Source organism: Entelurus aequoreus, linkage group LG08, assembly GCF_033978785.1.
Source record: "Entelurus aequoreus isolate RoL-2023_Sb linkage group LG08, RoL_Eaeq_v1.1, whole genome shotgun sequence".
Taxonomy (NCBI): domain Eukaryota; kingdom Metazoa; phylum Chordata; class Actinopteri; order Syngnathiformes; family Syngnathidae; genus Entelurus; species Entelurus aequoreus.
In genome coordinates this window covers 56531097-56558804 of record NC_084738.1, presented here as the reverse complement: position 1 = coordinate 56558804, position 27708 = coordinate 56531097, and the positions used below count along the sequence as shown (strand labels likewise).

General features: G+C 41.2%; 1 protein-coding gene across 2 annotated transcripts in view; it reads right to left on the bottom strand.

Moving 5' to 3' along the window:
• Nucleotides 1-12605: 12605 nt before the first annotated feature.
• The window catches only part of tnfrsfa (tumor necrosis factor receptor superfamily, member a), a 100732-nt gene continuing 85629 nt past the window's right edge, over nucleotides 12606-27708 (bottom strand). For both annotated transcript variants that reach the window (XM_062056849.1, XM_062056848.1), the window contains exons 4-10: nucleotides 26359-26470; nucleotides 21804-21937; nucleotides 21636-21722; nucleotides 21508-21554; nucleotides 16167-16448; nucleotides 16062-16098; nucleotides 12606-13801 (exon numbers count right to left, since the gene is read on the bottom strand). In XM_062056849.1, the coding sequence (XP_061912833.1) occupies nucleotides 13500-13801; nucleotides 16062-16098; nucleotides 16167-16448; nucleotides 21508-21554; nucleotides 21636-21722; nucleotides 21804-21937; nucleotides 26359-26470 (1001 nt within the window). In that variant the 3' untranslated portion in view covers nucleotides 12606-13499. The remainder of the gene's footprint in view (nucleotides 13802-16061; nucleotides 16099-16166; nucleotides 16449-21507; nucleotides 21555-21635; nucleotides 21723-21803; nucleotides 21938-26358; nucleotides 26471-27708) is intronic.

The following is a 27708-nucleotide window of genomic DNA, read 5'->3' as shown; positions in this document are numbered from 1 at the left end:
ATGGTGGATCTAACATAATAGTGTGAGAGTCCAGTCCATAGTGGATCTAACATAATAGTGAGAGAGTCCAGTCCATAGTGGATCTAACATAATAGTGAGAGAGTCCAGTCCATAGTGGATCTAACATAATAGTGAGAGAGTCCAGTCCATAGTGGATCTAACATAATAGTGAGAGAGTCTAGTCCATAGTGGATCTAACATAATAGTGAGAGAGTCCAGTCCATAGTGGATCTAACATAATAGTGTGAGAGTCCAGTCCATAGTGGATCTAACATAATATTGTGAGAGTCCAGTCCATAGTGGATCTAATATAATAGTGAGAGAGTCCAGTCCATAGTGGATCTAGCATAATAGTGAGAGATTCCAGTCCATAGTGGATCTAACATAATAGTGTGAGAGTCCAGTCCATAATGGATCTAACATAATAGTGTGAGAGTCCAGTCCATAGTGGATCTAGCATAATAGTGTGAGAGTCCAGTCCATAGTGGATCTAACATAATAGTGAGAGAGTTCAGTCCATAGTGGATCTAACATAATAGTGTGAGAGTCCAGTCCATAGTGGATCTAGCATAATAGTGTGAGAGTCCAGTCCATAGTGGATCTAACATAATAGTGAGAGAGTCCAGTCCGTAGTGGATCTAACATAATAGTGAGAGGGTCCAGTCCATAGTGGATCTAGCATAATAGTGTGAGAGTCCAGTCCATAGTGGATCTAGCATAATAGTGTGAGAGTCCAGTCCATAGTGGATCTAGCATAATAGTGTGAGAGTCCAGTCCATAGTGGATCTAATGGATCTAACATGATTCCCGGGTGCGGCTACGCTGCTGCCCACTGCTCCCCTCATCTCCCAGGGGATGATCAAGGGGATGGGTCAAATGCAGAGGACAAATTTCACCACACCTAGTGTGTGTGTGACAATCATTGGTACTTTAACTTTAACTTAAATAATAGTGAGAGAGTCCAGTCCATAGTGGATCTAATGGATCAAACATAATAGTGAGAGAGTCCAGTCCATAGTGGATCAAACATACTAGTGAGAGAGTCCAGCCCATAGTGGATCTAACATAATAGTGAGAGAGTCCAGTCCATAGTGGATCTAATGGATCTAACATAATAGTGAGAGAGTCCAGTCCATAGTGGATCTAACATAATAGTGAGAGACTCCAGTCCATAGTGGATCTAACATAATAGTGTGAGAGTCCAGTCCATAGTGGATCTAACATAATAGTGAGAGAGTTCAGTCCATAGTGGATCTAACATAATAGTGTGAGAGTCCAGTCCATAGTGGATCTAACATAATAGTGTGAGAGTCCAGTCCATAGTGGATCTAACATAATAGTGTGAGAGTCCAGTCCATAGTGGATCTAACATAATAGTGTGAGAGTCCAGTCCATAGTGGATCTAACATAATAGTGAGAGAGTCCAGTCCATAGTGGATCAAACATACTAGTGAGAGAGTCCAGCCCATAGTGGATCTAACATAATAGTGAGAGAGTCCAGTCCATAGTGGATCTAATGGATCTAACATAATAGTGAGAGAGTCCAGTCCATAGTGGATCTAACATAATAGTGAGAGACTCCAGTCCATAGTGGATCTAACATAATAGTGTGAGAGTCCAGTCCATAGTGGATCTAACATAATAGTGAGAGAGTTCAGTCCATAGTGGATCTAACATAATAGTGTGAGAGTCCAGTCCATAGTGGATCTAACATAATAGTGTGAGAGTCCAGTCCATAGTGGATCTAACATAATAGTGTGAGAGTCCAGTCCATAGTGGATCTAACATAATAGTGTGAGAGTCCAGTCCATAGTGGATCTAACATAATAGTGTGAGAGTCCAGTCCATAGTGGATCTAACATAACAGTGAGAGATTCCAGTCCATAGTGGATCTAACATACTAGTGAGAGAGTCCAGTCCATAGTGGATCTAACATAATAGTGAGAGAGTCCAGTCCATAGTGGATCTAACATAACAGTGAGAGAGTCCAGTCCATAGTGGATCTAACATAACAGTGAGAGAGTCCAGTCCATAGTGGATCTAACATAATAGTGAGAGAGTCCAGTCCATAGTGGATCTAACATAATAGTGAGAGTCCAGTCCATAGTGGATATAACATAATAGTGTGAGAGTCCAGTCCATAGTGGATCTAGCATAATAGTGTGAGAGTCCAGTCCATAGTGGATCTAACATAATAGTGAGATAGTCCAGTCCGTAGTGGATCTAACATAATAGTGAGAGGGTCCAGTCCATAGTGGATCTAGCATAATAGTGTGAGAGTCCAGTCCATAGTGGATCTAGCATAATAGTGTGAGAGTCCAGTCCATAGTGGATCTAGCATAATAGTGTGAGAGTCCAGTCCATAGTGGATCTAATGGATCTAACATGATTCCCGGGCGCGGCTACGCTGCTGCCCACTGCTCCCCTCATCTCCCAGGGGATGATCAAGGGGATGGGTCAAATGCAGAGGACAAATTTCACCACACCTAGTGTGTGTGTGACAATCATTGGTACTTTAACTTTAACTTAAATAATAGTGAGAGAGTCCAGTCCATAGTGGATCTAATGGATCTAACATAATAGTGAGAGAGTCCAGTCCATAGTGGATCTAACATACTAGTGAGAGAGTCCAGCCCATAGTGGATCTAACATAATAGTGAGAGAGTCCAGTCCATAGTGGATCTAACATAATAGTGTGAGAGTCCAGTCCATAGTGGATCTAACATAATAGTGAGAGAGTCCAGTCCATAGTGGATCTAACATAATAGTGTGAGAGTCCAGTCCATAGTGGATCTAACATAATAGTGAGAGAGTCCAGTCCATAGTGGATCTAACATAATAGTGTGAGAGTCCAGTCCATAGTGGATCTAACATAATAGTGTGAGAGTCCAGTCCATAGTGGATCTAACATAATAGTGAGAGTCCAGTCCATAGTGGATCTAACATAATATTGTGAAAGTCCAGTCCATGGTGGATCTAACATAATAGTGTGAGAGTCTAGTCCATAGTGGATCTAACATAATAGTGAGAGAGTCCAGTCCATAGTGGATCTAACATAATAGTGAGAGAGTCCAGTCCATAGTGGATCTAACATAATAGTGAGAGAGTCTAGTCCATAGTGGATCTAACATAATAGTGAGAGAGTCCAGTCCATAGTGGATCTAACATAATAGTGTGAGAGTCCAGTCCATAGTGGATCTAACATAATATTGTGAGAGTCCAGTCCATAGTGGATCTAATATAATAGTGAGAGAGTCCAGTCCATAGTGGATCTAGCATAATAGTGAGAGATTCCAGTCCATAGTGGATCTAACATAATAGTGAGAGAGTCCAGTCCGTAGTGGATCTAACATAATAGTGAGAGGGTCCAGTCCATAGTGGATCTAGCATAATAGTGTGAGAGTCCAGTCCATAGTGGATCTAGCATAATAGTGTGAGAGTCCAGTCCATAGTGGATCTAATGGATCTAACATGATTCCCGGGCGCGGCTACGCTGCTGCCCACTGCTCCCCTCATCTCCCAGGGGATGATCAAGGGGATGGGTCAAATGCAGAGGACAAATTTCACCACACCTAGTGTGTGTGTGACAATCATTGGTACTTTAACTTTAACTTAAATAATAGTGAGAGAGTCCAGTCCATAGTGGATCTAATGGATCTAACATAATAGTGAGAGAGTCCAGTCCATAGTGGATCTAACATACTAGTGAGAGAGTCCAGCCCATAGTGGATCTAACATAATAGTGAGAGAGTCCAGTCCATAGTGGATCTAACATAATAGTGTGAGAGTCCAGTCCATAGTGGATCTAACATAATAGTGAGAGAGTCCAGTCCATAGTGGATCTAACATAATAGTGTGAGAGTCCAGTCCATAGTGGATCTAACATAATAGTGAGAGAGTCCAGTCCATAGTGGATCTAACATAATAGTGTGAGAGTCCAGTCCATAGTGGATCTAACATAATAGTGTGAGAGTCCAGTCCATAGTGGATCTAACATAATAGTGAGAGTCCAGTCCATAGTGGATCTAACATAATATTGTGAAAGTCCAGTCCATGGTGGATCTAACATAATAGTGTGAGAGTCTAGTCCATAGTGGATCTAACATAATAGTGAGAGAGTCCAGTCCATAGTGGATCTAACATAATAGTGAGAGAGTCCAGTCCATAGTGGATCTAACATAATAGTGAGAGAGTCTAGTCCATAGTGGATCTAACATAATAGTGAGAGAGTCCAGTCCATAGTGGATCTAACATAATAGTGTGAGAGTCCAGTCCATAGTGGATCTAACATAATATTGTGAGAGTCCAGTCCATAGTGGATCTAATATAATAGTGAGAGAGTCCAGTCCATAGTGGATCTAGCATAATAGTGAGAGATTCCAGTCCATAGTGGATCTAACATAATAGTGTGAGAGTCCAGTCCATAATGGATCTAACATAATAGTGTGAGAGTCCAGTCCATAGTGGATCTAGCATAATAGTGTGAGAGTCCAGTCCATAGTGGATCTAACATAATAGTGAGAGAGTCCAGTCCGTAGTGGATCTAACATAATAGTGAGAGGGTCCAGTCCATAGTGGATCTAGCATAATAGTGTGAGAGTCCAGTCCATAGTGGATCTAGCATAATAGTGTGAGAGTCCAGTCCATAGTGGATCCAGCATAATAGTGTGAGAGTCCAGTCCATAGTGGATCTAATGGATCTAACATGATTCCCGGGCACGGCTACGCTGCTGCCCACTGCTCCCCTCATCTCCCAGGGGATGATCAAGGGGATGGGTCAAATGCAGAGGACAAATTTCACCACACCTAGTGTGTGTGTGACAATCATTGGTACTTTAACTTTAATTTAAATAATAGTGAGAGAGTCCAGTCCATAGTGGATCTAATGGATCTAACATAATAGTGAGAGAGTCCAGTCCATAGTGGATCAAACATACTAGTGAGAGAGTCCAGCCCATAGTGGATCTAACATAATAGTGAGAGAGTCCAGTCCATAGTGGATCTAATGGATCTAACATAATAGTGAGAGAGTCCAGTCCATAGTGGATCTAACATAATAGTGAGAGACTCCAGTCCATAGTGGATCTAACATAATAGTGTGAGAGTCCAGTCCATAGTGGATCTAACATAATAGTGAGAGTCCAGTCCATAGTGGATCTAACATAATAGTGTGAGAGTCCAGTCCATAGTGGATCTAACATAATAGTGTGAGAGTCCAGTCCATAGTGGATCTAACATAATAGTGAGAGTCCAGTCCATAGTGGATCTAACATAAAATAGTGAGAGTCCAGTCCATAGTGGATCTAACATAATATTGTGAAAGTCCAGTCCATGGTGGATCTAACATAATAGTGTGAGAGTCTAGTCCATAGTGGATCTAACATAATAGTGAGAGAGTCCAGTCCATAGTGGATCTAACATAATAGTGAGAGAGTCCAGTCCATAGTGGATCTAACATAATAGTGTGAGAGTCCAGTCCATAGTGGATCTAACATAATATTGTGAGAGTCCAGTCCATAGTGGATCTAATATAATAGTGAGAGAGTCCAGTCCATAGTGGATCTAGCATAATAGTGAGAGATTCCAGTCCATAGTGGATCTAACATAATAGTGAGAGAGTCCAGTCCATAGTGGATCCAACATAATAGTGAGAGTCCAGTCCATAGTGGATCTAACATAAAATAGTGAGAGTCCAGTCCATAGTGGATCTAACATAATAGTGAGAGTCCAGTCCATAGTGGATCTAACATAATATTGTGAAAGTCCAGTCCATAGTGGATCTAACATAATAGTGTGAGAGTCTAATCCATAGTGGATCTAACATAATAGTGAGAGAGTCCAGTCCATAGTGGATCTAACATAATAGTGTGAGAGTCTAATCCATAGTGGATCTAACATAATAGTGAGAGAGTCCAGTCCATAGTGGATCTAACATAATAGTGTGAGAGTCCAGTCCACAGTGGATCTAACATAATATTGTGAGAGTCCAGTCCATAGTGGATCTAACATAATAGTGTGATAGTCCAGTCCATAGTGGATCTAACATAATATTGTGAGCATCCAGTCCATAGTGGATCTAACATAATAGTGTGAGCGTCCAGTCCATAGTGGATCTAACATAACAGTGTGAGAGTCCAGTCCATAGTGGATCTAACATAATAGTGTGAGAGTCCAGTACATAGTGGATCTAACATACTAGTGAGAGAGTCCAGTCCATAGTGGATCTAACATAATAGTGTGAGAGTCCAGTCCACAGTGGATCTAACATAATATTGTGAGAGTCCAGTCCATAGTGGATCTAATATAATAGTGAGAGAGTCCAGTCCATAGTGGATCTAACATAATAGTGTGATAGTCCAGTCCATAGTGGATCTAACATAATATTGTGAGCATCCAGTCCATAGTGGATCTAACATAATAGTGTGAGCGTCCAGTCCATAGTGGATCTAACATAACAGTGTGAGAGTCCAGTCCATAGTGGATCTAACATAATAGTGTGAGAGTCCAGTCCATAGTGGATCTAACATAATAGTGTGAGATTCCAGTCCATAGTGGATCTAACATAATAGTGAGAGAGTCCAGTCCATAGTGGATCTAACATAATAGTGAGAGTCCAGTCCATAGTGGATCTAACATAAAATAGTGAGAGTCCAGTCCATAGTGGATCTAACATAATAGTGAGAGTCCAGTCCATAGTGGATCTAACATAATATTGTGAAAGTCCAGTCCATAGTGGATCTAACATAATAGTGTGAGAGTCTAGTCCATAGTGGATCTAACATAATAGTGAGGGAGTCCAGTCCATAGTGGATCTAACATAATAGTGTGAGAGTCCAGTCCATAGTGGATCTAACATAATATTGTGAGAGTCCAGTCCATAGTGGATCTAACATAATAGTGAGAGAGTCCAGTCCATAGTGGATCTAACATAATAGTGAGAGAGTCCAGTCCATATTGGATCTGACATAATAGTGAGAGAGTTCAGTCCATAGTGGATCTAACATATTAGTGAGACAGTCCAGTCCATAGTGAATCTAGCATAATAGTGAGAGTCCAGTACATAGTGGATCTAACATAATAGTGTGAGAGTCCAGTCCATAGTGGATCTAACATAATAGTGTGAGAGTCCAGTCCATAGTGGATCTAACATAATAGTGTGAGAGTCCAGTCCATAGTGGATCTAACATAATAGTGAGAAAGTCCAGTCCACAGTGGTGACATTGTTATCACCAGGAAAGATGAGGTCACCTACCTAGGTTCCATTCTAGAGGCTAACCTTTCCTGTGATAAAATGGCAACCAAGGTAATCAGAAAGGTCAACCAACGAACGAGATTTCTCTACAGAATCTCCTCTCTGGTCAACAAAAGCACCATGAGGATTCTGGCGGGAACTCTCGTTCAACTCTTTTTCGATTACGCATGCACCTCCTGGCAGAGGTGTGGACTCGAGTCACATGACTTGGACTCGAGTCAGACTCGAGTCATGAATTTGATGACTTTGGACTCGACTTGACAAATTGTAAAGAGACTTGCAACTCGACTTAGACTTTAACATCAATGACTTGTGACTTCACTTGGACTTGAGCCTTTTGACTTGACATGACTTGCTACTTTCCCCAAAACCCAAAGATTAAAAAGTTATTTGGGAGCGCGCCGCTCCGTATTTTTCCTTCTCTTCGTCTGTGTCTATCAGCGTGTTGTTCCTGTCAGCTGGTGTGCTCTCAGTACAACAGCCAATCAAATTAGATCTACGTTGTTTTCATCACACAGCTCTCATCCAATCAAATTGCAGGACAACCAATGAAGAAGAATTGTCAAACAATGCGGCAGTGAGAAACAATTATGCCAAAGTTTATTTCGTTCGGGTATTAAAACTACGACTCGGTCAACAAAAAACGAATAGCCCTATGCAAATCATGCAGTTCGAATATTATAGACGGAGACGTAACAACTTCCAACTTCGTTCGACATTTGAAGATGCACAAAGAAGGGTAAGTTTTGAATGTAAGCTAACGTTTATTGGCTAAGTAACGTGACTTTTATTTGCTGTGTAGTTAAATCAGTGAGGCTGTAAACTCACTGCTAATGTTATAACCATAGACATCTTATAAGGGTACGCAGCATGGAGCGCTACTGCCTACAGGCGCAGACGAGACGCGGGGCCGCCATCTTGGAGTGGTGATCCGCTCCACTAGTGCAATTCATTTGGCAGGAGCAATGAACTGTCAGCGCATTTAATTCATCTTACCTCACTGAATACCACTGATTTTCACGCGCTTTGTTGTCATACGTGTAGCTATGATAAAGGACACATGTTTTGGCGTGTTTTATTATTCATAGTTTGCTTAACAGTAATATAATATTCTTATACGCTATAAGTGACCAGACGTCCGAGATCAAAACTGGGAATATAAGCCCAGAGAAGGGGGAAAAAAAACGGTCAGCTATTTTTAAATTGAAGAAACAATATGATTAGGTTATATATACATGTGTATATCCTACATAAACAATGTATGAATACATTAGATATCTCAATCAATCAATCAATCAATGTTTATTTATATAGCCCTAAATCACAAGTGTCTCAAAGGGCTGTACAACCCACAACGACATCCTCGGTACAGAGCCCACATATCTATATATCTTATAGACTGTATCTCTGTTGCTGCAGCAGCAGAGAGTTTATTCTGTCTTGACACTTTGTATTGATATTTTGTATTACATTCTTCCCTTAAATGATCATGTTTACAGTGATTGTTATATATGTATTTTTTATGTATGTCGCTTTGGATAAAAGCGTCTGCCAAATACTTAAACATATATAAACACCTGAAAGACTTTATATCAGCTAAAACCACCAATCTGTTTCACTGGATTCAGAATTAAACCAAATGCTGTCTTACCCAACAATGTTAGTATTTGAATATTGTTACTTGAAGACTTATTCCTGGTTACAATTATACTGTTAAGAAAGTATTGTCTTATATTTTGCCTAAAATGAGAATGCATCATAATCAGTGGCGGCTGGTGAATTTTGTTTTAGGTGGGGCTGAAAGTTTGTAAACTAAACCCCTTTAGGGGCGTCATCCTCCCCCAGAAGATTTCTTTGCGATTTTCACATACAAATATTGAAGATCTTTGCTCCTTCTCAACTCTGTGGTAATGTTATTTTCATAAAATACAACCAATAGTACATTAATGTTAAATCTTACTTGTGAAAAGTAATCCCCCGATTCCTATTTTCAACAGTCCGCTCATTTGAGCAGGAAAACGCTGAACACCAGCCCGGCATCTTTGTTTTCTACCTGTCAACTGTCAGTTTAGGCTACTCGCCGGCTCCTCATCACCACTTCAAGATGCAAATTGCTCGCGTCACAGCAACCAATGCTGCGTCTACTTATAAGATGTCTGTGGTTATAACGTCATTGCAAACACGGCAATACGTTGCGTCCACTGCAGTTCGCTACCTTATTCATACTTTTTTTCAAGTGATTTTTTTTAAGCAGGGTTGCATGAGGTACCTACAAATAACGTTACGTTAGTCAATGTATCACACACAGTAACGTAACGTTAGATGGCGGTCAGCAGCACCGCGTATTTTAGCCACCTACAAAAAGACAAACATGGTCAAATAAAGGTCAGTTAAAATGTATACTATATTAAGAATATGTGTACATATTGCATAGGGCCCTGACATCTAAAAAGTACAACTCTGTTCATTGTTATGTTCATGTATTTGTTATATTTTTCATGTGTACGCACACATCAACACACATACAGTATGAGATTAGATAAGGTAAGAACAGAATAGAAACTGCTGTGGAACTAGTTACAATGCAATATGCCATGGACATACAATGTTAACACTTTTGTACAAATAAGTACAGTTGCACTTGTTTTTGCAAATGTGTTTATTCTGTAAAGGAATGAGTTAAATGTTTAAATTTGTTTACACTATTAAAATGACTGGTTAACAGTGCTATTATGAATTGCAATGTCAGTACTATTTTTTTTCCTGCTATTTCAAATGCACTTGTTTTAATAAATAAATACAACGTTTTAAAAGCATACACAATCTGTATAAAAATATTAGTCTGTGGTTAAAAGGACTTGAAAGGACTCGAAACTCAAAATGCATGACTTGTGACTTGACTTGAGACTTTCCAGTCTTGACTTTGGACTTGACTCGGGACTTGCCTGTCTTGACTCGGGACTTGACTCGAGACTTGAGGGCAAAGACTTGAGACTTACTTGTGACTTGCAAAGCAATGACTTGGTCCCACCTCTGCCTCCTGGTACCCGAGCACCTCCAAAACCCTCAAATCCAAACTCCAAACATCTCAGAACAAGCTAGTCAGGTTACTTCTAGACCTCCACCCCAGATCCCACCTCACTCCTACCCACTTCTCCAAAGTGGGCTGGCTCAAGGTGGAGGACAGGGTTAAACAACTTGCACTGAGCCTAGTCTATAAAATCCTCTACACCTCCCTGATACCGAAGTACATGTCAAACTACTTCCTTAACGTAAATGACCGCCATAACCACAACACCAGGGGGAGCTCCACTAACCACGTTAAACCCAGATTCCGAACTAACAAAGGTCTTAACTCATTCTCTTTCTATGCCACATCAATGTGGAATGCGCTCCCAACAGGTATAAAAGAAAGGGCATCTCTATCCTCCTTCAAAACCGCAATAAAAGTTCACCTCCACGCAGCTACAACCCTAAACTAACACCCTCCCCGGATTGCTAATAATCAAATGCAGATACTTTTTCTTATGCCTTCTGATCTCTCTCTCTCTATGTCCACTACTTGCTGTCCATATCCTACCCCCCCTCCACACCCCTGATTGTAAATAATGTAAATAATTCAATGTGATTATCTTGTGTGATGACTGTATTATGATGATAGTATATATGATAGTATATATCTGTATCATGAATCAATTTAAGTGGACCCCGACTTAAACAAGTTGAAAAACTTATTCGGGTGTTACCATTTAGTGGTCAATTGTACGGAATATGTACTTCACTGTGCAACCTACTAATAAAAGTCTCAATCAATCAATCTAACATAATAGTGTGAGAGTCCAGTCCATAGTGGATCTAACATAATAGTGTGAGAGTCCAGTCCATAGTGAATCTAACATAATAGTGAGGAAGTCCAGTCCATAGTGAATCTAGCATAATAGTGAGAATCCAATCCATAGTGGATCTAACATAATATTGTGAGAGTCCAGTCCATAGTGGATCTAACATAATAGTGAGAGAGTCCAGTCCATAGTGGATCTAACATAATAGTGAGAGAGTCCAGTCCATAGTGAATCTAACATAATAGTGTGAGAGTCCAGTCCATAGTGGATCTAACATAATAGTGAGAGTCCAGTCCATAGTGGATCTAACATAATAGTGAGAGAGAGTCGAGTCCATAGTGAATCTAACATAATAGTGAGAAAGTCCAGTCCATAGTGGATCTAACATAATAGTGTGAGAGTCCAGTCCATAGTGGATCTAACATAATAGTGAGAGAGTCCAGTCCATAGTGGATCTAACATAATAGTGTGAGAGTCCAGTCCATAGTGGATCTAACATAATAGTGTGAGAGTCCAGTCCATAATGGATCTAACATAATAGTGTGAGAGTCCAGTCCATAGTGGATCTAACATAATAGTGAGAGAGTCCAGTTCATAGTGGATCTAACATAATAGTGTGAGAGTCCAGTCCATATTGGATCTAACATAATAGTGAGAGAGTCCAGTCCATAGTGAATCTAGCATAATAGTGAGAATCCAGTCCATAGTGGATCTAACATAATATTGTGAGAGTCCAGTCCATAGTGGATCTAACATAATAGTGAGAGAGTCCAGTCCATAGTGAATCTAGCATAATAGTGAGAATCCAATCCATAGTGGATCTAACATAATATTGTGAGAGTCCAGTCCATAGTGGATCTAACATAATAGTGAGAGAGTCCAGTCCATAGTGGATCTAACATAATAGTGTGAGAGTCCAGTCCATAGTGGATCTAACATAATAGTGAGAGTCCAGTCCATAGTGGATCTAACATAATAGTGTGAGAGTCCAGCCCATAGTGGATCTAACATAATAGTGAGAGAGTCCAGTCCATAGTGGATCTAACATAATAGTGTGAGAGTCCAGCCCATAGTGGATCTAACATAATAGTGAGAGAGTCCAGTCCATAGTGGGGCCAGCAGGAGATCATCTTGAGTGGAGACAGGTCAGCAGCGCAGAGACGTCCCCAACTGATGCACAGATGAGTGGTCCACCCTGGGTCACGACTTTGGACAGCTAGCGCTTCTTCTGTGGTCGCCGAATCTGTGCAGAGCAGAAAAGAAACGGCAGATCAACTGGTCTAAAAGTGGAGGTCTATTTAAAAGCTAGAGTATACAAATGAGTTTTAAGATGGGACTTAAATGCTTCTTCATGACATATTAACAGACATGATGTCTATCTGTGTGGCCCTGTGATGAGGTGGCGACTTGTCCAGGGTGTACGCCGCCTTCCGTCTGAATGCAGCTGAGATAGGCTCCAGCACCCCCCCGCGACCCCGAACGGGACACGTGGTAGAAAATGGATGGATGGATGGATGGATGTCCAAAGAGACATTTATTCTTTGAACAAATAAAAAACATTCTCTGTACAAAACATTTCATTTCATCATTCACACATGAAATCCAAGCTTTAAAAACCACTAAACTTCATCCATTCCAACAAGGAGGGAACGGGAATGCGTCGCCGTGCTGCAATCACGCCACAATGCATCCAAATAAAAACGGTGAAAGGCTTTGAAATTGATGCAGGGTGAGTGAATTTTCTTCGTCGACCACTAGATGGCAGCGCCAGCACTGAGCATCACAATACAGTAGTCATTCTTTACAGGGAGGGGGCGGGGCTCCATTGTCAGCTCGCATTTTCCTGTTTGGACGTCACTACACGCACGTAACTTTTTTTGATTTAAGGAAAAAAAAGAAAGAAAAGTTTCTTCATCAAAACTAATTGGGACAAAAAGGATGCGTACCTGTAGTCCAAGACTTTGTGTAGGACCTGGACTATTTGGTCAGCTGGACTTGTGGGTGAAATGTAACTTTTGAGGGGCCTAGTCCTGCTTCAGAGGCATAAATAAGGCGCTGTAGAATAAATATGACAAATAAATAAAATGTCGCCGGTGGGTTGTTTGGTAGGAATTGTGCACACGTGTCGTGACTTCATGTTAGCGGAGGAAACATTGGAGGTGGTGTAACAGGTGGTGTGACTACATTGTGCCAGTAGGGGGCAGTGCATGGCAGAGACAGTGTTAACACTGTGACAGACCAGTGTATCATGTGCTGGCCACAAGGTGGCGTTCAGTAAGTGCAGGTTCACTTTCAGCCTCCTCCTTCCGGGTTTAGTTCCCCTTTTTCACTCGTTTGTTCCTTTAAGCAAAAACTACTGGCTCTTCAAAGCCACAAGGAAGTTCGCCGCGTTCGCCGAGACTCCTTCAGGGCGCGTCGGCGTGCTTGTAGAAGCCTCGCCGCAGCGCCTCGGAGGCGATGCTCTCAGCCGAGCTGCGCTGGTCCAGTTCCAGCAGGGCCCCCAGCAGCTGGTTGATGTCGGCCTTCAGGCCCTGACGCTGCATCCAGTTCTTCAGCAGCTCGTACACTTTGTCGCCCCGCGCGCCGTTCTCCGCCATGCGAATTTGGTTGTCGCTCACGCCGATGTTCCTGAAGAACTTGTTGTGGATCCCCACCTCCAGGTGCTTGTCGAACAGGTCGAAGCTCTTCCTCAGGGAATTCTCGGGCTCTGGAAAAACAAGCCGGAAATTTAAAACGCAAGTATACTATCAATACACTACGCACTCAGCGAAAATAACAATCGCAATTAGAGATGTCCGATAATATCGGACTGCCGATATTATCATCCGATAAATGCTTTAAAATGTAATATCGGAAATGATTGGTATCTGTTTCAAAAAGTAAAATTTATGACTTTTTAAAACGCCGCTGTGACGGACATAGGGAGAAGTACAGAGCGCCAATAAACCTTAAAGGCACTGCCTTTGCGTGCCGGTCCAATCACATAATATCTACGGCTTTTCACACACACAAGTGAATGCAAGGCATACTCGGTCAACAGCCATACAGGTCACACTGAGGGTGGCCGTATAAACAACTTTAACACTGTTACAAATATGCGCCACACTGTGAACCCACACCAAACAAGAATGACAAACACATTTCGGGAGAACATCCGCGCCGTAACACAACATAAACACAACAGAACAAATACCCAGAACCCCTTGCAGCACTAACTCTTCCGGGACGCTACAATATACACCCCCCACAACCCCCCCCAACCTCAACCCTTCCCCCGATGCTATTTTGCTGGTATCGGACCGATGTCGGGACACGTCTAGTAAGTACGCAAGGGCACCGGTTTTGGACAGGAAGGAAAAGGGATTCCTCGGCATGGAGGGTAGAATGGAGTACGTTTCTTGGCACAGTTTGATTGAGTCTCAACTAGTTGTAATATAATAATTAGAGATGTCCGATAAATGCTTTAAAATGTAATATCGGAAATTATCTGTATCGGTTTCAAGAAGTAAAATTAATGACTTTTTAAAACGCCGCTGTTCGGAGCGGTACATATCCGGTAAAACACGGACATAGGGCATACTTGCCAACCCTCCCGATTTTCCCGGGAGACTCCCGAATTTCAGTGCCCCTCCCGAAAATCTCTCGGGGCAACCATTCTTCCGAATTTCTCCCGATTTCCACCCGGCCAACAATATTGGGGGCGTGCCTCAAAGGCACTGCCTTTAGCGTCCTCTACAACCTGTCGTCACGTCCGCTTTTCCTCCATGCAAATAGCGTGCCGGCCCAGTTACATAATATATGCGGCTTTTACACACACAAGTGAATGCAAGGCATACTTGGTCAACAGCCATACAGGTCACACTGAGGTATAAACAACTTTAACACTGTTACAAATATGCGCCACACTGTGAACCCACACCAAACAAGAATGACAAACACATTTCGGGAGAACATCCGCACCATAATACAACATAAACACAACATAAACACAACAGAACAAATACCCAGACCCCCTTGCAGCACTAACTATTCCGGGACGCTACAATATACACCCCCCGCTACCACCAAACCCCGCTCCCCTCCATCTCCCGAATTCGGAGGTCTCAAGGTTGGCAAGTATGCTCTAGTATACTCTGGACTGAAGCTGTGTGCCTTCATTGTTTTTGTAGCTGTTGTTTTGAGGCATGTTTTAAAAAAAAATAAAAATAATGCACTTTGTGAAAGTCAAAGTATAGTATTTCCCATAGTTGTAGTGGGTATCAGGATTATCTCAGGGAGAGCATGTCCCAAATTCCAAACTGTTTTGAGGCATGTTAAAAAAAATAATGCACTTTGTGACTTCAATAATAAATATGGCAGTGCCATGTTGGCACTTTTTTCCATAACTGGAGTTGAAGTTGTTCTCTTATTTTGGAAAACCTTGTTTTTGATTGATTGATTGATACTTGTATTAGGAGATTGTACAATACAGCACATATTCCGTACAATTGACCACTAAATGGTAACACCCGAATACGTTTTTCAACTTGTTTAAGTCGGGGTCCACGTTAATCAATTCATGGTAAAGTTACCTTGTTTAATGCATCCAGCGGGGCATCACAACAAAATTAGGCATAATAATGTGTTAATTCCACGACTGTATATATCGGTATCGGTTGATATCGGAATCGGTAATTAAGAGTTGGACAATATCGGAATATCGGCAAAAAAGCCATTATGGGACATCTCTAATAATAATATAATCTAGAGAAGATATTGGTGGGGGCAGCAGAGAGAGTCACGGATGTGTCTCAGTCCAAAGATGAAAGCCGGAGTCTTAAGTTAGCCCCACAGCCCGAGGGCTCACAATGTTCCAGCATTATTCCTCCGCAGAGCGAGACCAAAGCTCACACCGCCTGACTTCCAGCTGTACAGATGTCTGGCGTGAAGAAGGAGAAAGGTAGGCGTGGCCTGGGCGGCCATCTTACCTTGCAGCGGGACCAATTTATGCTGCAGAGGATCCTCCTGAAAGACAGCGAGGAGACGGTGAGGACGGGTGGACAAGAGAGGGATGTCTTTCTCCCGATGCTCACCATGGCGGCAGGCGAGATCCTGCAGGCGGCCGGGCTCTGCTGAGGACTGTTCCCGGACGAGGCGGCGGTGGGGAGGGCGGACAGGCTGGTCTGGGACGAGCTGGTGGTGTTGGGTAGGCTGTCCCCCAGCCCACGGTCCTCGTCCTCCAGGGGGGGCGAGGCCTTGGTCATCCCGGGCTGCGTCTCCTGCAGCAGAGGTCGCGACTCTGGCCGGGACTCCTCTCCCTCCAGGCCGGCGTTCAGGCTGTTCTGACACTCCTCCGGTGTGGGCGAGCTCTCATCCTAAACACACAAATCAAGCATTTACATGAACAATTCATAGAAACTCTTGTACACAAATGACAAACACTTTCATGAAACCATTGGTTTGGCTATGCTAACTCTGTGATCCTCAAACTGTGGTATAAAAGTACAGTGTTTTATTTTTCTATATTTAAACAAAGTTCTACTGTTCAAACTGTGCGTAATGTTACAGTGGCCAAAATATTAAATATGCTTGTTATATAAAACCTCTGCCTTGTTTTTACTGAATACTTAGGCCTATTACGCTACTGTGTTTTAATGCTGGTCATTATGGTGATGCATGGAGAGCCAAGTGTTTTCTAAAGTGGGACTGTCAACAAAAAAGTTTGAGAACCACTGGCTTACAAGCATCGGGGGTTAACTTTTGATAACATAGGTACCCGGGAATCGATACTGGTACCAATTTTCGATATGTGTCAATAAATGTTGAATGTTTAATAATAAAATCTCAAAAACAGACCTTTGAGACACTTGTGATTTAGGGCTATATAAATAAACACTGATTGATTGAAAATGATAACGGTCAAGGGTGTAAAAAAAAAAAAAAAAAAATTTTTTCCCATGAATCACAATTGTTATTTGTAACAATTCTTATTTGATTCCAAAACATTTTTAAATCAATAAAAACATTTGTAACATTAATATACCTGTATATATATTAGGGGTGTGGGAAAAAAATCGATTCGAATTCGAATCGCGATTCTCACGTTGTGCGATTCAGAATCGATTCTAATTTAAAAAAAATCGATTTTCAAAAAAATTATTTATTTATTAAATTTGTATATATATATATTTTTTTAAATTAATCAATCCAACAAAACAATACACAGCAATACCATAACAATGCAATCCAATTCCAAAACCAAACCCGACCCAGCAACACTCAGAACTGCAATAAACAGAGCAATTGAGAGGAGACACAAACACAACACAAACCAAAAGTAGTGAAACAAAAATGAATATTATCAACAACAGTATCAATATTAGTTACAATTTCAACATAGTGATTAAAAATCCCTCATTGACATTATCATTAGACATTTATAAAAAAAGAAAAAAAACCCCAATAGTGTCACAGTGGCTTACACTTGCATCGCATCTCATAAGCTTGACAACACACTGTGTCCAATATTTTCACAAAGATAAAATAAGTCATATTTTTGGTTCATTTAATAGTTAAAACAAATTTACATTATTGCAATCAGTTGACCCTGCCCTAAGTGGAGGAGTTCAAGTACCTCGGAGTCTTGTTCACGAGTGAGGGAAGAGTGGATCGTGAGATCGACAGGCGGATCGGTGCGGCGTCTTCAGTAATGCGGACGCTGTATCGATCCGTTGTGGTGAAGAAGGAGCTGAGCCGGAAAGCAAAGCTCTCAATTTACCGGTCGATCTACGTTCCCATCCTCACCTATGGTCATGAGCTTTGGGTTATGACCGAAAGGACGAGATCACGGGTACAAGCGGCCAAAATGAGTTTCCTCCGCCGGGTGGCGGGGCTCTCCCTTAGAGATAGAGTGAGAAGCTCTGCCATCCGGGGGGAGCTCAAAGTAAAGCCGCTGCTCCTCCACATCGAGAGGAGCCAGATGAGGTGGTTCGGGCATCTGGTCAGGATGCCACCCGAACGCCTCCCTAGGGAGGTGTTTAGGGCATGTCCGACCGGTAGGAGGCCACGGGGAAGACCCAGGACACGTTGGGAAGACTATGTCTCCCGGCTGGCCTGGGAACGCCTCGGGATCCCCCGGGAGGAGCTGGACGAAGTGGCTGGGGAGAGGGAAGTCTGGGCTTCCCTGCTTAGGCTGCTGCCCCCGCGACCCGACCTCGGATAAACGGAAGAAGATGGATGGATGCAATCAGTTGATAAAACATTGTCCTTTACAATTATAAAAGCTTTTTACAAAATTCTACTACCTAAATGATTCCCGGGCGCGGCACCGCTGCTGCCCACTGCTCCTCTCACCTCCCAGGGGGTGATCAAGGGGATGGGTCAAATGCAGAGGACACATTTCACCACACCTAGTGTGTGTGTGACAATCATTGGTACTTTAACTTTAACTTTCCTTTGCTTGCATGTCAGCAGACTGGGGTAGATCCTGCTGAAATCTTATGTATTGAATGAATAGAGAATCGTTTTGAATCGGGAAAAAAATTGTTTTTGAATCGAGAATCGTGTTGAGTTGGGGAAAAAAAAAGATTTTGAATCGAATCGTGACCCCAAGAATCGATATTGAATCGAATCGTGGGACACCCAAAGATTCACAGCCCTAATATATATATATATATATATATATATATATATATATATATATATATATATATATATATATATATATATATATATATATATATATATATATATATATATATATATATATATATATATATATATATATATATATACACGCATCAAAACTATGAATGAACACATGTGGAGTTATGTACTTAACCCTTTGCTCGGATTACTTTTTCGCACACTCTTGGCATTCTCCCGATGAGCTTCAAGACGTAGTCACCTGAAATGGTTTTCACTTCACAGGTGTGCTTGAAGCTCATCGAGAGAATGCCAAGAGTGTGCAAAGCAGTAATCAGAGAAAAGGGTGGCTATTTTGAAGAATCTACAATATAAAACATGTTTCCAGTCATATCACCTTTTAAGTACATAACTCCACATGTGTTCATTCATAGTTTTGATGCCTTCAGGGCCAATCTACAATGTAGATAGTCATGAAAATAAAGAAAACGTATTAAATGAGGAGAAGGTGTGTCCAAACTTTCGGCCTGTACTGTACATATGCACATGCATATACACATATAAATATGCATATACACAAGCATATATACATATAAATATACATATACACATGCATATATACATATACATATACATATACACATGCATATATACATACAAATATACATATATACATGCATTTATACATATAAATATACATATACACATGCATACATACATACATATAAATATACACATGTATATATACATAGAAATATACATATACACATGCATATATACATATAAATATACACATGCATTTATAAATATACATATACACATGCATATATACATATAAATATACACATGCATATTTACATATAAATATACATATACACATGCATATATACATATAAATATACATATACACATGCATATATACATATAAATATACACGTGCATATATACATATAAATATACAAATACACATGCATATATACATATAAATATACATATACACATGCATATATACATATAATATACATATACACAAGCATATATACATATACATATACATATTTCGCTGATGTGTTGGATCCACTGTGGACTGGACTTTCACAATATTATGTCGGTCTCCCCTAGGGGGGGGGTTACCCACATATGCGGTCCTCTCCAAGGTTTCTCATAGTCATTCACATTGACGTCCCACTGGGGTGAGTTTTCCTTGCCCGTATGTGGGCTCTGTACCGAGGATGTCGTTGTGGCTTGTACAGCCCTTTGAGACACTTGTGATTTTGGGCTATATAAATAAACATTGATTGATTGATTGATTGATAAATATACATACACATTTACTCAAATACTTCCGTGTCTGTGTGCAACTAAAACACAAATACCAATTCCTATTGTTACAAAATGCACACCCAGCTAACATGCTATTTGATTGTATTGATTTGTATGATGTGATATGTCATGTAAAAGGTATGTGCTCTGCATATAAATGGCATACTATTTCCAGCTGAGTGTAATTGTAATGAAAACAAACAGTGATGGGTCATGGTCTTGACAAGATGATGTCATTGCACCTTGCACTGCAAACACAGTTGCCTTGTTTAAGAAAAAACAGGCATTGATAAAAGATTTCCCTGCTGTGGAATGTTACCTGATGTTGGCGGTGTACAACCACCAAAAATTTTATTTTTTTCCACATCTTTATTTACACCAATTACATATAGTACTGATAAGAGTACCGATGAATACCGGTGTCGATGAGGAATATCGACATTGGTGTCGGTATCAATTAATGCTAACGATATACATCCCAAGCTCTGAGTGCTGCTCAAGTGCTTGTGTCCCAGACGAGTGTTTGAGTCTGAAATATGGCATCATTTTACGTGAAGCGATACCCTTTAGTAGTGACGGAATGCGGTCGGTGCCTATAAAAATACGGAATTTGGTACTCATCCCTATGTAGCAACCTGTGGCAGTGGGAAGTATAGTAAATATTGCAATGGCCATTTTTAGTAAGACGACAGTGATGGATTTAAGAAAGTATTGAAATTAGACTATTAGAATCCATTACTGTCTTTGTACACTTACTGGAAATGACTTTCACAATTGTGGAGGGAGGTGTGGCCAGCGCGCCTGCAGGAGCAAAGGTCACCGCCTCTGTCTATGGTGCTGAGGACGAGCACCATCGGATAGGGGCGGGGCATGTGCTGACGGCGAGACACAGCTGGCAGGTGATTAGATTTCACAGGTGGTACGTGTTAATCTAATCATCTGTTGCCTTTAACAGTAAGCGGCCGGGAGCAGGAGGGGGACGAGGATACGGATGTGACTGAAAAGTCGCGTCTCGCTGGAGAGAAAACTTGTGATAAAAGTCTATGTACATTAAAACCTGGTTAAAAACTGCACGCTTGGCTCCGGTGCTGTGTCTACCAGTGGAACGGCTGGGAAGCGACTTCCACAACAATATTGACCAATTTCTCTACTTTTTAATTGTAAAACAATCCATTTAGTCCCTCTCCTTCCCCGACCTAGCCAAGATGGTGACTATTGAAGGGGGGTAAGTGTCTACCACCATTTTGAGTACAACATCTGGGTACTGAAAGTGTACTGAATTTTAATGTACTTCTCAGTGTGTACTCAAAAGATTTAGTTTAAGTGTGCAAGTGCAACAATGGAGACACACCATTTTAGCTTAGCGTGTCAAGTAATTGTTGTTTATTAGGTTAGCCTGACGCTAACTGTTGTTTGGCATCATGCTGTGATTGGTGGTGGGAAACGTTGAGGTTTAAAAATACTTACGATGGGGATCTTCACATCATCGCTGGTATCGCCGTGACACTTTGCACCTGCGGCGAAAGCAGACTGATTAGCATTTAGCGTCACCATTAAGATGATGAAAATGCGGCGGCCGGGTTTTTTGCACTCACATGGTAGTTGCAAGCGGTCCTGCTTGAAACAAAACACGGCGAGCCCGATGACCACGACGAGGATGAGGCAGCACAAGATGGGAACGACTGCAACACAGCGCACGTAAAACAGACAAATGAGCAACCAAGCTTCAACACTGAAAAAAAAAAAAAAGGTAGTACAGTTACCGATGACCGCTGGGGAGGCGGGAGTGGGCGGGGTTTGGGCCGACGGGGTTTGGGTGGGTGACAGATCGTGTTTTCTGCACACGGTGTTGGAGTAGTGAGTGCACTTCTTCACCTCCTCCTCGCCCGCTTTACACCTGAACACAACACAGCATCATCCATCTTTTTCTAACTTTGTACATTTCTCACTTACTTTTCCACTGCTAGCTGAAGAAATCAACCACATGCAGTGCATCCGGAAAGTATTCACAGCGCTTCACTTTTTCCAAATTTTGTTATGTTACAGCCTTATTCCAAAAAGGAATACATTCATTTTTGTCCTCAAAATTCTACATACAGTACCCCAGAATGACAATGTGAAGAGGCTTTTTAAAAATGCTAATTTATTTTAAAAAAACTAAAACAAATCACATAAATAAGTATTCACAGCCTTTGCTCAACACTTGATGTTGTTGATGCACACTCGGAAGCAATTACAGCCTCAAGTCTTTTTGAATACGATGCCATGTATACCATATTTTTCGGATTATTAGTCGCTCCAAGGTTAAATAGTCGCACCGGCCGAAAATGCATAATAAAGAAGGAAAAAAACATATATACAGTAAGTCACATTTTTGGGGGAAAATTATTTGATAAAATCCAACACCAAGAATAGACATTAAAAAGGCAATTTTAAATAAATAAAGAATAGCGAACAACAGGCTGAATAAGTGTACGTTATATGACGCATAAATAACAAACTGAGAACGTGCCTGGTATGTTAACGTAACATATTATGGTAAGAGTCATTCAAATAACTATAACATATAGAACATGCTATACGTTTACCAAACAATCTGTCAATCCTAATCGCTAAATCCCATGAAATCTTCTTCCTCGGTGTCGCTTCTAAACAACTCTGCCAACTCCAAAGGTCGACAATGCGCCGCTTCCTCTTCTATCGGTACGTCTAGTCCAGGGGTCGGCAACCCGCGGCTCCGGAGCCGCATGCGGCTCCTTGACCACTCTGATGCGGCTCAGCTACATACATGCCGACGCCCCCGATTTCCCCAGGAGACTTATGGATCTCAGTGTCTCTCATAGATAACTCCCAGGGATAAATAATCCTATTTACGCTCTAATTACTAGATAAAGGGCGTGCCCTAATTTCACTGCAGTAATTGTTCTCTATAACATGCAGCGTGCCAGTCCAGCCACATGTTGCATGTTGTTATTACTTGCCCACACAGGAGACAGCAAAGCATACTTACTCATCAGCCACACAGCTTACACTGACGGTAGCCGTATCAAACAACTTTAACATTGTTACGTTACAAATATGCGCCACACTGTGAACCCACACCAAAAAAGAATGAAAAACACATTTCTGGAGAACATCCCACCGTAACACAACATAAACACAACACAACCATTACCCAGAATCCCATGCAGTCCTAATACACCCCCGCTACCACCAAATCCCCCCACACATCAACCCCCCCCCCCCCTCTCCGTGCGTTGGTTGAGCGGAAGAGTTAGGGCTGCATGGGATTCTGGGTATTAGTACCGTCAGTGTAAGATGTGTGGCTGCTGACCTAGTACGGAAGAGTTAGTGCTGAATGGTATTCTGGGTATTGGTACCGTCAGTGAAAGATGTGTGGCAGCTGAGGTAGTACGCCTTGCTGTCGCATACGTGAACAAGCTGAAACTGCATTGTACGTATAGTCGAGCAGGTACACTGTTAGGGCAGACTGTAGAAGGCGCCAAATGCAGTGCCATCACGCTCTGATATTCGGGAGTCTCCCGGGAAAAATGAGAGGGTTGGCAAGTATGACGCTATCAAGCGCCAATCAGTTATTCAAAACTCGCGGGCTCCACTAACATCAAATGTCCACATTAAAGTGTGTGCCGGTGCGTGTGTCAGAGACCCCTGGTTAACATAGTACACAGCATTTAAGCTTTGTATGCGGAGTTTTTCACGTTAAATGTAAAAAATTTTTTTGTGGCTCCCATTACTTTCTTTAATTTGTGAAACTTGCCAAAATGGCTCTTTGAGTGGTAAAGGTTGCCGACCCCTGGTCTAGTCTCTTACGTGAATGAGATAAATAATATTATTTGATATTTTACGGTAATGTGTTAATAATTTCACACATAAGTTGCTCCAGAGTATAAGTCACCCCTGTTCTGCAGCAACTCCACTAGCTACCCATCAAACATCGTATCCACTTTAAAATAATTCTCCTCACTTTCAAAGCCATCTATAACCTCTCTCCATCTTATCTCTCTGACCTGATCCATGTCGCCACGCCCTCACGTTCCCTAAGATCCTCTTCATCCATCCATCTCACTGTCCCTTTATTTAAACTGTCCACCATGGGTGCCTGAGCTTTCAGCCGCTCTGCCCCACATCTTTGGAACTCTTTGCCACCAGACCTTCGTAACTTAGATTCAATATCCCTCTTCAAATCAAGACTCAAAACACACCTATTCCTGACTGCTTATTCATTGTAATCATCTTTTCTTCTCTATCTTTGTTGTTGTTATTATTGTTGTTTTTATCCAATTTAATTTTATTGTTTTGATTTTGTACGGTATCCTTGAGTGCCCAGAAGGGCGCCTTATAAATAAAATGTATCATTATTATTATTAAGTCGCAACCCCGGCCAAACTATGCAAAAAACTGCGACTTATAATCCGAAAAATACGGTATTTGGGCAGTTTCGCCCATTCCTCTTTGCACCACCTCTCAAGCCATATCGGGTTAGATGGGAAGTGTTGGTTTTCATCCAGGATGTCTCTGTACATTGCTGAATTCATCTTTGCCTCTATCCTGACTAGTCTCCTAGCTCCTGCCACTGAAAAACAACCCCACAGCATGATGCTGCCACCACCATGCTTTCACTGTAGGCATGGTATTGGCCTGGTTTCCTCCAAACATGATGCCTGGCTTTCACGCTGAAGACTTCAATCTTTGTCTCATCAGACCAGAGAATTTGTTTTTCCAAATCCAAGTTTGGTGTTAAATGTGGTGGCAAACACATGAAAAAATTGTTGTGGCTATCCAACGACGCGTTTCGGTCTCCCTAGACCAGTGGTTCTCAAATGGGGGTACGCGTACCCCTGGGGGTACTTGAAGGTATGGCAAGGGGTACGTGAGATTTTTTAAAAATATTCTAAAAATAGGAACAATTCAAAAATCCTTTATAAATACATTTATTGAATAATACTTCAACAAAATATGAATGTAAATTCATAAACTGAACATCAAATCAAGTAGGCTATTCCATTCATTACCATAAACCCAGAGTTTCCCCCATGCCATGATGGTTTGAACCTCACTAAAATGTCTGTCAAAAAGAACTGTGAAAAGTAATGCAACAATGCAATATTCAATGTTGACAGCTAGATTTTTTGTGGACATGTTCCATAAATATTGATGTTAAAGATATATTTTTTTGTGAAGAAATGTTTAGAATTAAGTTCATGAATCCAGATGGATCTCTATTACAATCCCCAAAGAGGGCACTTTAAGTTGATGATTACTTCCATGTGTAGAAATATTTATTTATAATTGAATCACTTGTTTATTTTTCAAAAAGTTTTTAGTTATTTTTATATCTTTTTTTCCAAATAGTTCAAGAAAGACCACTACAAATGAGCAATATTTTGCCCTGTTATACAATTTAATAAATCAGAAACTGATGACATAGTGCTGTATTTTACTTCTTTATCTCTTTTTTTCAACCAAAAATGCTTTGCTCTGATTAGGGGGTACTTGAATTAAAAAAATGTTCACAGGGGTACATCACTGAAAAAAGGTTGAGAACCACTGCCCTAGACCTCATCAGGTGCATTTTGGCAAACTTTTTTACAAAGAAATGGCTTCCGTCTGGCCACTCTACCATACAGGCCTGATTGGTGGATTGTTGCAGAGATGGTTCTCTTTCTGGAAGGTTCTCCTCTCTCCACAGAGGAATGAGTGACAATTGAGTTGTTGGTCACCTCCCTGACTAGACTAAGATGAATGCAGCAATGTACAGAGACATACTGGATGAAAACCAACACTTCCCATTCAGTCTGATGGAGCTTGAGAGGTGCTGCAAAGAGGAATGAAAGAAAGTGCCCAAAGATAGGTGTGCCAAGTTTGTGGCGTCATATTCAAAAAGACCCGAGGCTGTAATTGCTGCCATAGGTGCATTAACAAAGTACCAAGTAAAGGCTGTGAATACAATACAGTACATGTGATTTCTGCTATTTTTAATTGTAATAAATTTGCAAAAATTTCTCTAAAAAACTATTTTACATTGTCATTAAGGGGTATTGTCTGTAGAATTTTTAGGACAAAAATTAATTTATTCCATTTTGGAATAAGGCTGTAACATAACAAAATGTGGAAAAAGTAAATGGAGGTGAATACTTTCCGGATGCACTCTCATCAGTAATCAGTACTTTTACTATATGCTGAGTCACAAGTAAAAAACCAGCTGATGGACACACTTCAAGCGACCCAGCCATTCAGGACAAATAATCAGCTGACAAGATTGCTGCTTTCTGATTGGTCCAAGTTAAACAGGCTTACTTGGCGCAACGTTTGCAGACTTCACAGGCCTGATCGGGCACACAGAAGGTTCCGGCTTTGCACTGACACTTGGTGTTAGACGTGGCGGTGCAGGACGCCGTCTCCATCTCATCTGAGGGCGGGAGACAGGAAGACGAAAGAAATGGACTTGAGATGTGTTGTTTTTTCCAAGTACCTCCCCTCAGGGTTGGATTCTTTTCTTCGTCAGTCCTCACACAACACTCTTCTGTGGCAGATGACTGTTACAATGCTACTTTTGTACAATCGACAACAAACTGCGACTTTTACTTGACAACTTTTTATAAGGCTGCGGTTGAAAAGCACAAGTGGGCGGTGTAATAATTGTCACACCGCATTTTTTTCCACAACAAACAAAAATACAATAAATTGTACTGTTATAATGTTTTCATAACCCGGCTTGGTTTTAGTCGCATTAAAAACACTTTGGTGACTCAGTTTCTGAGCTTTCTTTTACCAAGTACGGCTAGAGCCAAATAAAGATGTACAGTGGAATACGTTTCAACATTTTTTTTGTATTTGTCATTGTCTTTCTATGTAAAAATGTTTTGTCTTTAAGTGCTGGATATGATTAATTGGATTGAGATTACAAACCCAAAACCAGTAAAGTTGGCATGTTGTGTAAATCGTAAATAAAAACAATACATCCATCCATCCATTTTCTACCGCTTGTCCCTTTTGGGGTCGCGGGGGGCGCTGGAGCCTATCTCAGCTACAATCGGGCGGAAGGCGCTGGAGCCTATCTCAGCTACAATCGGGCGGAAGGCGGGGTACACCCTGGACAATGATTTGCAAATCCTTTTCAACCTATATTCAATTGAATATACTACAAAAACAAGATATTTAACGTTCAAAAACGTTATTTTTTGCAAATATTAGCTAATTTGGAATTTGATGCCTGCAACATGTTTCAAAAAAGCTGGCACAAATGGCAAAAACGACTGAGAAAGTTAAGGAATGCTCATCAAACACTTATTTGGAACATCCCACAGGTGAACAGGCTAATTAGGAGCAGGTGGGTGCAGTGATTGGGTATAAAAGAAGCTTCCATGAAATGTTCAGTCATTCACAAACAAGGATGGGGCGAGAGTCACCACTTTGTGAACAAATGCGTGAGCAAATTGTCCAACAGTTTAAGAACAACATTTCTCAACAAGCTTTTGGAAGGAATTTAGGGATTTCACCATCTACAGTCCGTAATATCATCAAAAGGTTCAGAGACTCTGGAGAAATCACTGCACATAAGCGATGATATTACGAACCTTCGATCCCTCAGGCGGTACTGCATCAAAAACAGACATCAGTGTGTAAAGGATATCCCCACATGGGCTC